At 36.0% G+C, this 13,219-nt stretch overlaps 1 protein-coding gene across 3 annotated transcripts in view; it reads right to left on the bottom strand.

The window, feature by feature from the left end:
• The window catches only part of PDE10A (phosphodiesterase 10A), a 167,218-nt gene that overhangs the window by 43,562 nt on the left and 110,437 nt on the right, over nt 1-13,219 (bottom strand). For all 3 annotated transcript variants that reach the window (XM_063151759.1, XM_063151761.1, XM_063151760.1), the window contains exon 5: nt 12,134-12,183. In XM_063151759.1, coding sequence (XP_063007829.1) covers nt 12,134-12,183 — 50 coding nt within the window. The remainder of the gene's footprint in view (nt 1-12,133; nt 12,184-13,219) is intronic.

Below are 13,219 nucleotides of genomic sequence, written 5' to 3'. Positions count from 1 at the left end.
TAGGGCTGCAATCAGACAGGAGCTGTTTTCTAGCATGGATTATTACAGGTAAAATTTGCATACAAAAATTCAGCATCTACTATCAGCTGTAGAAAATGAAGTGATGATATAAGATGCATCCTCTCATAATTCTCCCTTCTTTACAAACATGCATGGTCTGTTATAAAGCACTAGTACTAAACAATTCCAAAAAAAAAAAAACAACCCCACTGAAATGTTCAGAAGCTAAAGAGATGCAATATAATGCACCATAAGAAGGTACTCCTGAAGTGATGAAGATTCCTTAGCTGTAATGAATTACCAGCATGTTGGAAGGAGAATGTTGGGACTTTATGCTGAGGGGAAAAAATGGTCACTTAAAAGTATGAAATTCATAGCCAAAACAAGTTTGAAGTCTGCCAAAGAAGAATCAGTAGTCCAACCAATAGGGTATTTAGTAAGCTCAAAAGAAAAACACTCAAAATTCTGACAAAACCACTAACTGAGTATTTTGTTCTTAAGCAGAAAGTCAGTCCCAAAAAAAATCAGCAAGACAAGAAAGTGAGTTTTCCATCCAGCAACTCACAAGAAAGTGAGTTTTCCATTCATTTGCTAACATGTGATATAGATGAAAATTAAACTGTCTTGAAAACAATAAGAAAATGGAGCTGCCCCAAACTATTTTAGCACTGACAAGTGATTTTTTTCAGTTGGAAGGAGAGCTGCTTCTTCCATGGACTAGCTGCTGAATATTCACATTATTTACTCCATTTTGATGTCTTGCATTACAGTACAAGCACAAGAAATCATGAATATTCTGTTTATTCTTATCCTAAACCTGAACCTTATTCTTCAAACCCATTTATGCTTACAGCTTCCTTGTGTGGCCCCTAGAAATAAGATGCACTTGAAAAGTCAGAATGTTTATTTTCCATAAGAATTCAATTTAAAAAAAAGCAACATCCAAACAATCAAAAACCATCCAATCAATACATTGAATCTTTCAGAAAAAGCCTACTCAATATACCACAATAAAAAGCTCCATTTACTCTTACTTGCTTATAAACTAATAAAGATACATATAATTTTTAAATAAAAACTTAGCTTCACAGCTGCTTGCCTTCATAAGCTTCAGTTCATGTTTTTACATGCACTTAAATAGAATGAAAAAGAACATTTTACATAACATAGCCAAGAAAAGCCCACCATGATCTAAAAAAAAAAAAAGGACATTATTCTAATAAAACTGAGGAAACCACAGATCTTTGTTTATTTAGATCACTGTTGAGGTATAAAATAATTTCCAAAAAATAAAAGAGGTAGTAAAATATAAAGAGCATAGAAATACTGAAATACATATCATAGTCTGATCTGCTATACTATATACTTAAGATCTACTATTTAAAATATACTCTTATAACAGGAAAAGCAACTGAAAAGGTGGTTTCTGTTGAAGAGTACTGCAAAATGTAGAGATGCAACAGGATGTTAAAAGTCTGATTTATGTAGTCCAAGTAGTGGAATGAGTCAATGAATAACTCTTTTATTCACACCTTCTTCTATGCTTCAGATACATTTGGTTCTTTTTACCATGGTATCAATGCATTACATATAGCAATGTAACTGTGCTACTTAAATTATGTGTGTAAAATGTGCTTTTCACACTCATCTCCTGAGGATGCCCAGTCCTAAACATAATAACATAATACAATGCACAAATCTTTCTCTTCTCAGAAAGAGCTTCTCAAAAAAAAAAAAAAAAAAAAAAAAGGAAGAAAATCAAGCAACAACTTGCACCAGAAAACGAAGAATTCACTTCTCCCACACCTTCAGTGGCCAAAAACCTGTGGTGACATTATGAAGTATTGCCTGCTAAGGCTGCTTTCACCAGCACAGTCTTTCCTGTGTCCTTGTGTATCATTCTGTCTGGTAAACCTCTCTGTTGCTAACACAATAAAGTATTGCTGTGAACAAGTTTCCCTATGCTGAAAAAAGTTTGTGAACATTATTTTACTTCCAGCTTCTGCAAAAAAGAGTTACAGAAGCAATCCCATTCTGCTTCTAAGGAAAGCTGCAAACCTGTGGCTAAGGGGTCAGTGATCTAAAAACTCTTCTAACTAATCAACAGATTCTAAATTTGCCACTGTTCCTCCTGATTGCAGAAGTAGAAATGACTGCAGAACAAATTATAATCTTATCCTAACCATGCAGCACTGTTAAAAAGAAAGGCAATTTTTCTCCTAACCATATATGAGCTGAAATTAATCCATAAGCTTCTACCATTCCACACTGACTTTATACATACAGCTAATAAATTGCTGTGAGTGGTTGTACGTTCCACATTTGATGAATTTAAATCTGAATGAGTTTAAATGTTTATTGCCAATTAATTATGTAGAAAAGTCTCCAATAGAAGGCATCAATGGCAAGGTCAGCCAAACAAAGTAAACTGGGCTCTGCTCTACTATGGCATGTTACTGAAATAATATCTGAGGTACCCCACAGACAGACCTTTATGGGAATCTCTAAAATTAACACTGTCAAAAAACAGCAGGTTTTTCACATCACCTATCCAGCTCACTTTTATTTTCTTTCTCTTAAGAAAATACTTATGAAATGAAATGTACTGCAGTAATGGTAAAATTTGGGGGACACCAACTTTCTTCTAACTGTGAACAACTTGAGCATTCTTTTCATTTACAAATGTACATTCCAATATTCTTTCACTAGGCAGAAAAGGTAACTAGAAGTGTTTCCATACAGATATCAGATATATTGTGTACAGCTTCACAAGTAAACAAAGAAATTATTAAATTTGGCCCTTTCAAATTAACTTGCATTTTCTCAGTTTGTCTGAATATTTTACTTCAAAAAAAGACAGTTTGTGTTTCTGGTAATGATAATAAACAATGATTAATAATCAAAATGAGAAACAAGTGGATCTTCATCCACAAGTTAACCAATATATAGACAATAAAAAAGGAAATCTGAGAGTATTAGGGCCCCTGATTTCCCAAATACTATACTGATAACTCACAATGCAGTAAAAGGAGACAGCAGGACATTTGTGCACTGCTCACAGACTCTTTTGCTGCTACTATCACTTGCAGTGAGCCTCTAAGTCAGTATCAGAAAGGGATAAATACAAATAGCTCCTTACTGATAATGCTATGTCACGGTCTCACTCCAGGCAAAAGTTAAATACTAAAAGATAACTAGTGTAGAAAGAGCATTAGGTATGTCTTCTGCTGATGAGAGAGAAGGCAACCAAAATGGGAGATTCAGTCTGGATCTGAAAAATTACAAAAAGGACAAACATTGGCTTGGAGAGAGAATCCTTTGGAAGCTTACAGGTTCAGGCATTCTGGCACCTGGCAGTCCACAGGACTCTCTAATTCCCAATTTTGACCTGTTTACCCTCCTTCCAGACAAAGACAGAACCTCCTTTCCTACATCAGTCTTCACTATCCTATTAAAAATATTCTTCCAATAAGTTCCATATGGTGATGGACTTCTTTCTTTAAATGTAGTAGGCAGGGGAACACTAAAGTTTGACATCAAGAACTTCCTGTAACTTGTTGAAACCCTAGAGCACATGAGGTTCTTTCTTTTCTTCCACCTGTGACAGGACAGATTGCTCTAGGTGGGCCTAAAGTCTTTGAAATTACTCCTCCCCTCATTGTTTAGTCACTTAATTCACTTCTATAAAGTCCACAGCCAAAAAATCTCCTATTAATTTTGATGGATGTAACAGTGTGGTTTGGAACCCACTAATGACCTATCATAAACACAGAGATCAAGAGGTTGTTAAAAAAGCAAACTGAAGCAAAACAGAAAGTCCAAAAGAAATTGTGACCTTAACAAATGTTTAAACACTGGTGAACACAGACAAATGTTGCAAAATTCACCATTTCATCTTGGTGGTATTAGGCTATATAGTTGAAGGATTCAATGATCTCAGAGTTTTTTCCAACTTAAAACATTCTATTGATTCTATTCTATGAGCCATGTTTCTTAGGCACTCTAGGTATAGGTAACGTATTGTTATCTCTAATATATTTTAAAAATACTAATGTATATACAAGCCTGCCAGTATACAGGAATGCAGAATGATGTACTGTAACTGTTTCTTGAGGGATATAAAGATGAAAACATCCTCAATTCACAAATAAACTTGGCTTTCAGAGACATAACAAGATCAGAATATACTCAATAAGCCATAACACCATGGGGTTTGGTGCTCTTTCCTTGGTACTATGCACTCAGTCTAGTAACATTATTAAGTAATTTATCTTGAATCTCTTACTGTGGCTGAAAAAGCCTTCTTTACTCCTCATCTTTAACAGCTAAGAGCGTGCATATGAAGAATTACTCATGTTCATCTTGTCATACTGGCATAACTTGGCCCCATTGTTGGTTTCTCTAGTGAAAATCTAATGCTTGACAGAGACAGCAGATTAAAATCCCAGTAAAAGAAAACATGAGTAGTAGCAGCAAGTCTCATAACACAATAGCATCCGCAACTCTTGACAGATATTGTTACAGCACTAAGTAAGAAAACTGCAGTTTTCAGTGATTTCCATCTTAGGCTCTTCTGATGAAGATGACAACCACCAGTATAATTGATGCTCTTTTTCTAGCCACTGTTGGTATGCAGCTTGTTGGAATCCAGCTCAACACCAAATCCTATCTCACAAAACCCAGAAACCATTCAACCAACTACATAAAGTTTGTCAGCATTAGAATTAAACTGCAAACATGTATTCATCATCATCATCATTTCACAAACAGTTACTTCTTCTTTTCATGTAACTACTCATAACTAACCAAATGACAATCACAAACCAATTTTTCTAAAAGCTCCTTGCAGAAAAGCAGTCTGGATAAGAACCAGACATTTTAATGATTAAAATGAAGGATGAGTACACATGAGACAAGCTTTTTGCTAACAAACTATTTTGGTGGTACAGGTGACTGGATTTTGATCTAGTTTATTCCTCAGGACAATCTGCTAATAAAACTGGTCCTAAAATGCTTCATGGGAAATCATTTAATATTCAACTGACATTAAATGAAAGCCTTCATACTAAAGCATTACTATGTGATTTGATGCTTGGGGGAAAGAAAAAATTAAAGAGAAAATGGAAATTGATCAACCTGATATTAAGTGAGTTTAATGGCCTTTGGTGCTCACATCTGTTTCTGTTCAATAACAGCAATAGATTTTTACTCTTGGTAAAGGACAACTTAAATGTAAGACCACACAACCGAGCAATAAAATTATCTGCAGATATTTACAAAAACTGTGTCCAAAGGCCTGGATTTTTAGCAAGAATAAAACTCAACATAATAGGCAAAGATGACCAAGAAAAACAAACTAACATGATTTAATTTGGAAATTATTTACAGCCAAGCCCCTTGCATTTGTTATGTGGCATATTTGAAGTAGGAGCCCAACAATGTCATGCAAAAAGCTTAAAGAGCTCTAGGAAATTATGGGTTTAAGCACAAGTGCCACAGTCTGACTGTACGAGGGAGGCACACAGAGATAAAAGAAGACACCAGATAAAAACACCAGCAACCACCACCATTGTTTATAAAAAACTTGTTTCCTTTACAATATAACACAGTGTATTACAGGAAATTTGCAATTTTAAGCAACATCATATATACAAATGTTGGATACTAGTGAAATGAAGATGGTGCACTTACTATAGAACTACTAACAGTTGGTTTGTTTTTCTTTTGTTTTTGGCAGGAGGGTTATGTCTTCACCTTTCTGAATAGTATCAATTTTTAACTGCACTTAAGTCCTGGAAACTTTCCAGTTGATTTACACATGAAAAGCACCATAAGAGTTATAGAAGTTCATTGCCACAGACAATCAAGTTGATATGCCTCCCTACCACCCCTTCCATTTTAAGGCATGGTCAGCTAAGCATTTTTCTCTAAGACATTTGGCAGAACAGGTCCCAAACACTCCTCCAGGGATGAGGATCCCTGAGTTTGCACAAGTAACAAACAGACTGTCATGCTTCCTTACAGCCACAGCTGAGGAAGTTTTCCCAATGCCAAGCCAAGCACACTGCTTCTTGCCCTACACACCATAGGTATTGGAGATGATTCCCTTCCTCTCTGCCTTATTCAAGCATATCTTCATGCCACAACTTTCTTTTCTTTAGACTATGCAAAACCACTTTTGTTTCCTGACCACTGTCTCTGCTCTCTCCTGAACTCACTTCAGCTCCTCCAATTCTATTTTTTCTTAAAGTGCTGTGTTTAAATGTTTTATTCCATCTGAGGCTTTAGCAGTGGAAAGAGAAAAAGGAAAAATACATTAGGACTAGAGTTCTGTTTGTGATACATACATAAGTGTACTTTTTATTACAGCAATTATTATTGCAGACTTATTTTTACATTCAAATTCACTGACAACACTAGAATCTTTCTCAGAGTCATCAACTGCCCCACACAGAGGCAATATGTGGAAAGCCAAGCACTTAGCTGAATCATTGTCTGGTTTCTTCTGATCATTTTCCAAAACCCATTTTGAAATCAAATCTGCTCCTACAAACATATCTGCAGTCCTATATTCTTTCTTTACCTGTGCATTAATGAATATAATAAGCAAAACCAGATACCTGAATAAATCTCTGCAGATTTATGCAAAACCACCTCCCATTCTGATAGTGAAACACAAACAACTGGACTCTATCTAGTTTTCTAGCAATTTCTACATTCTACCTATAGCATGTACTGATGTATGCACAAACTGGGGAATGGAGATGCTGGAGAGCAGCACCACAGAAAGGGACCTGGGGGTCCTGGTCAGTGACAAGTTGAACCTGAGCCAGCAGTGCCCTGGCAGCCAGGGGGGCCAGCCCTGTCCTGGGGGCATCAGGCACAGCATCACCAGCAGGGCAAGGGAGGGGATTGTGCTGCTCTGCTCTGCACTGGGGCAGCCTCACCTCCAGTGCTGGGGGCAGTGTTGGGTGACACAATGCAAAAAAGACATTAAGCTCTCAGAGAATGTCCAAACCACAGCAAAAGTGATGATGAAGAGCCTTGAGGAGCAGCTGAGGTCACTGGGTCTGTTCAGCATGGGGGAGACTGAGGGCAGAACTCACTGCAGTTCCAGCTTCCTCATGAGGGGAACAGGAGGGGCAGGCACTGATCTCTGCTCTGTGGTGACAGTGACAGGACCCGAGGGAATGGCCTGAAGCTGTGTCAGGGAAGGTTTAGGTTGGCTATTATGATAAGGTTCTTTATCCAGAGGGTGGTTGGGCACTGGAACAGCTCCCCAGGGAAGTGGTCACAGCACCAGCCTGGCAGAGTTCAGGACAATGCTCTCAGGCACAGGCCAGTTCTTGTGGTGTCCTGTGCAGACCAGGAACTGGATTTCAATGATCCTGATGGGTGCCTTCCAACTCAGGATATTCTATCATACTTTCATCATGAACACATTCCACAAGTTCATTTACCTGAATATTAAATTAAACAAGACCAAAATTTCCCTAAGATACATTTTGACAGTTATTTATTTCTTTCAGCTTGACAATTTATTGACTCAAATTTAAACTCTAACACTGTACCTAAACAAGAGCTTTCACTCTCCACTGAGTATCACTATTCACTGGCAAATAAGAAAGCAATAGATTTCTTCCACTTTACGTATAAAAGAACCCCATGGTCTTAGAACTGATTCAAGGATATAGACCAAAGTTTCCTGAATTGACTTGCAACTAGAAGGATTTCACCCGGAAACATGTCTAAAATACTCAAATTTCAGAGAAGATGTCTATGCATTCAAAAACCAGAGATAGCAGGCAGTACAGGGTTTTTCCAGTGTTCTTAATTCAAATCACCCACCTCATAAACTCACTAGGTGGCACTGCATACACATCAAGCGGCAACAACTTTTGCATGACTAGAAATTAAAGAATGGCTTAATAAAATACACCCCGAAGCACAGAGTATGTGCACATATTTGTGGCCTCGCATAATTATTTCTTACAATAAAGCTATTGGAAACTTCTGTCTGAAGCGAGGATAATCTGTTTGTCAACACAATTTGCAGTTTCAGGAACTAAGCAACACAAGACTGAGTAAAAGTTGGTTTAAGTGGATGCCTGTTAAACGTGAAGTCATACATCTTTACGTAGGAATCACGGTGTAATCATGAGGCAAATTACTCATACAAGTAAAGACTATAAACAAGAAGTATCTGAAGAATTGATTAATGTAGTAATACATTAGGAACTCTGTAACTGTGATAAGTATTTTAGAAATAGTGCCTTGTAAAGATGTCAGCTTATGGACTTAAATGCCTAGCTAGCATGATACTTAGGCAATTGATTTACACACACGGTACCCAATATGAGGATTTCAGTAAATCCTTTAAGACATGTTTGAAGATGATACTTAATCAAGGTCATAACAGGAGAATTATGAACTGTTGTTCATTCATCCCCATAAGAAACAAAAAAGAAAATGTCCTTTGCTGGAGAGTTGTGAAACATTCCTGTTTGATTTGGAAGTGTTTCTGTTCTCCAGTATATAGAATTTGTAAAACAGCTGCTATATACCTGATAAAAAAACAACTTTATTTGCATAACTACACTAACCCATGGACATGGATAATCCCTTAGATATGAAGAAAGTTCAAAAACCAGAGGCAGTATGGGCCCAGGTCTGTTCAGATTATGACCCAGATGTGGAAGCTGTACTGTTTTTAGCACAAGTACTTTGCAATTCATTCTAGCACATACACAGCACAGGCAGAACCAGATTCTGAAACACTGGGCAACTTCACAGGGAAGGAAGGAGCTGGGCATGCAAGAGGTGCTCACCTGCTAGAGGGAAATCATTTGAAAAACAGAATCACCATCAGAACACTCTCAGTTAGGACTGCACCGAGTGGTAGTGCTTTCAAGCAATTTGAACACCCAGAAGGATGCTAAAATAATTGAACTACCCACACTGGAATCATTCTGGCACCAATTCTGAGTATTACTTGCATTAAAAAAATGCACTGGAATCTGCATTGATGTGGCATCTTCTATTTCAGGCAAATTCACTCAAGTCAATATCCTGAAGGCATTCAACCTGAACTATCAGCTACAAGTTATTTAGTCCTTATGCTGCTTTCCAACTCTAATATAGTATGTAAACTTCAACAGAGAGAAAGAAAATAAGGCTGTAAAAAAAACTTTTTATATGGACAGATATTTTTACAAACTTACTTTTGTGCCATTAAACTCCAATGATTGTTTTCTAAAGCACTGTCCTCCTTTAAAGGCAATTGTATCATCTATGTTTTGCAAAAAGAAAGGGACTGGCTAATCTACAGCTTTTTCTCAAACTAGATGAATTTTCTTTTAGTACTAATGTAATTTTCATGTAAAGAAAATTCTGCCTATATTAAATATAGCACCAAAGAATGATTTAGTGTGCGCTCTTAATAATCCATTAAAAAAGCAATTGGCAATGATATGGCAATTTTCTTAACATTAAGAATATTAAGAAATAATAGCACAAAATATGTAGTAATCATTTACTAGTTTTCATTTTTCAAAAATTAAAAATTTCTGTAAAATGAAAATTATCTTCTATCCTAATTAGAAACTCACTGTTTAATCCAGGCTAAAGGTAGTTAAGGATATCTCATATTGCAAAAATTCTCCTTTGATAAGATTAACATAAACCAAAAATCGCAAATCTGGATTAATTTAAACAAGCAAAAGTATACCTATACACATTTAAAGCAGGAACTGAAATGAAGTAGAGTTAGTGCTTATGCTTCAGGTTTGGTCATAAATTCCCTTAGAGAATATTGTCAGAACACATGCATCACTAAATATTAGAAAACCATTTGAAAGCAGTTATCTACTTGTTAATAGGATTCCTCCATTTTTACACACTCCCATCCCAAAACTTGATTTCCAAAAAGACATACACACACACACAGAGACACACATTCCTAGCTGGATAACAAGCAGATATTTTCTAAGCTAATGAACAAAAAGCCCAATGCTAAATTGGGGGGATAGGGTCAGGGGGTGGTGGGGGGGGTAGAGGAAAGATTCTGCCAAATTTGCAAAATTCAAGTCCCATATCTACCACCAAAATCTTAAGCCAGCAAAAGGTAGATACTATTCTTCAACACATGGCCATAGATATTCAGCAAATACTCCATGCAGGCTAATCAAAAGTTTTTTGTTTTTGTTTTTTTTTAATTTCAGCTTAAAGAATTAGCTCGTTCCTGATTTTGCTATGCAGAATCTTTCTGTTCCCATTTTAAAGAGACATTTAATAAAAATAAATAAAACCTCATTGCCAGTGCTTGCTGGGCAATGGCTAATCTCACTTGGATACATCCTTTAAATTAAATATTCCAGAGACAAAGGCTACCCAAATTAATTTACAATGACAATTTATTATAAGAAATAGGCTAATGCATTGCCATTTAGCTACAAGACTACAAACACGAGTTTGGCCCAAAGCCCACTAAAGTGAATGGAAAATCTCACACTAACTTCAAAGGACTTGGGGATCAGTCCCTATAATAACTACATGAAGAACATTCCATTTTGGGTGATGCAGCTACATAGCAGTGGTTAATAAAGTCAGTGTGTGTTTTTAGTGGTTGGAGCTTTTTTTCAGGAAAGAGTTGTACTGGAATACTGAGAAGCAAATAGATTCATCTGCCCAATACGTTACTTAAAAAAAAAAAAAAAGAAAAGAAAAAGCAGAAGGTCATGTAGTACCCAGGCCCTTTTTGAGCCTCAACTCAAAAAGGCTGTGAGTAATCCCATATTATGCCATACTAATCTAATAGGAAAAACCTCACCATAGCAAAAATTCTCCTTGTCTCAAGCAGTAAAGTTAATTTTACTGTAATCTTTTAGAAAGCATTCAGAGATGAGCATGCTCAGCTGGCAGGCAGTCACTGCCACCAAAGCTGTCGAGAGCTATGGATTTGGGATGGAGGCTGAACTTCCTGCAGGTTCCTGCCTCTGGCAGCAGGAGGGAAATTTTCAGTGACTGCTTCTATCACCCCTACCCATGACAATGAATGCTGACACCTACTAATAAGAACCAAAGACGGCATTCAAAATGATGAACAACATGTTTCTTAAATCATACATCTCAGTGAGTTATTTAAAAATATATGCTATTCATTTGCCTAGCAGAAGCCATTGAGAGAAGAAAGATTTTTTGAATAATAAAGTGGGTTATCTTTACTATGTGAAACAGTTATATATCACAAAAAATGCAAAATTTAATTTCCATTTCATATAGGAAATTTCTGTATGGGCCTTCTTCCATATAAAATTACTTGCAGGTTTGTACATCTTCAATTCTGTTACCACTACTTCAAAAAAGTAACTTTTACAGGTTTTTTCTGAATCCAAATATTGCACAACATGCAAAGGAAATTGGCTAATGGACTACAGAAGAATAAGCTATCAAAACTGACTGCGTAAAGTAAGGAAAAAATAAGACGAGAAAAAATATTTTCCGCTCTAATCACTGCTTGTTTCTTGAACCAAAGAAAGACAAAATTTCCAACAAATTCTGATTTTTAATTTGAGGGAACTAACTGAAGTACTACACCGAATTTCCTTCTGATAGCCACTCAAAGAAATTACAAAGTCTCGTATTATGCTAACTGTACAAATCCAACTGGATAGAAAAAGATGCAAGGTATTCTAACATTCAAATAACAAAAGAACAAATATTGGGCTCGCTGTTGTTTCAATTATTACATCAGAAAGTAACTGAATTACTAATTTTTAAATTTTTATTTTATGCCAACCAGAACCTACATCAATTCACTATCAAGTTGCAGCTGACAATTAACATCCAAAAAAATCAGAGAGATAATTAGATGCAAAGAAAAGGCTATGCAGACATGACATTAAATCCAAGTAAAGTTTTCTGCTTCTTAAAGACAATTTATAATAGGGTTAAATCACAAGTTAAGCTTCCAGAGTCAGAGAAACAATAGCATTATTGCCAAATCTTTAAAAAAAACCCCAAAAAGACCAAGGATCTAAACGGAGAGAATATTTTTTTCATTATCACCATTATTATATTAGAAAACATACTTGTGATGGTACAGAAAAGCAGCATTTTAATCCAGTATACTTACATTATTGCATTCTCCCAGGAAATATAGTGCAAATCCATCAGCTTTTGTAGCTGTCAAAGCAATAACAAAAGAAATAATTGTACTCACAGGGATAAATCAAACTTAGGCAACATCTTTGAGGTGAAACCACAGATTCAATTCCACTTAGGACAAACATCTACCATTCAAAAGATTAAGGTCTTCTGCTGTGTCTCCTAAAACTTCCACGAGTCTATAAAGTTAGAGGTTCTTGCTTTCTTCATTGCCATTTACAGCATTTTAAAAGATAATTAGAAACAACTTCTTCATACATCTATACTCCAAGGCCTAATGTCTGTAAAAGCAAATGAATCCAAACAATAGATGTAACGTTAAAAAGTGTATTTACAATATAATCTGTCAGATACCACTGCAATTTTTATGAGTAAAATAAATGCCAATTGTAAATGTTAAGCTATATTTGTCCTTGCCTTAAGAGAGAAAATCATGGGAAAATGAGGAGTTACAAATACTGCCATAAAAATGTGTTTCCAAACAAACTGCTTCTATTTTCTGCACCTAGCCCATATTAAAAATAGTGACACTCACCAGAAAGTTTATACTTCATAGATTGCTGCCAAATTAAGAGTGTGGTATGAAACAGGGTAAAGTCAAGTTCCTTAAACTCTCAAAAGCTTAGAGTCAACCAACCATCATAACTTATCCTCAAAATCAGAACAGTATATAGCAGAAAATGTTTCTCAGCCTGCTCTACGCAACAGGTTTGGATCATGTGTCTTTCCAAAAGTTCATAAACATTCTAAAAAGAGAGTAAAAAGACTTATCTGGTACCTATTATTTTATGAATGAACTCAAAAATCTTTTTAGTACATTTCAGTGGAAAACATTTTACTTGTGTGCAAACAAATCAAATGGCTTTCTTAATTTCTTTGACCAAAGGAAAAAAGTTCCACTGTGTAGTTACTTGCTCATTTTCAACTGTGCAGCATTATTAAGAGTTGAGGGCAGAGTAATTTGCATTCAGATTTTAAATCCTTCAGCTGTAGTACATAAGTACCTACAAGTCAAATGAGTACTGTAAAGGAAATAATATATAAAAAGCCCTCC

This window comes from Melospiza melodia, chromosome 3 (genome assembly GCF_035770615.1).
Source record: "Melospiza melodia melodia isolate bMelMel2 chromosome 3, bMelMel2.pri, whole genome shotgun sequence".
Lineage (NCBI taxonomy): Eukaryota > Metazoa > Chordata > Aves > Passeriformes > Passerellidae > Melospiza > Melospiza melodia.
Note: the sequence above shows the minus strand (reverse complement) of the source record. Positions and strands in the feature narration are given on the sequence as shown.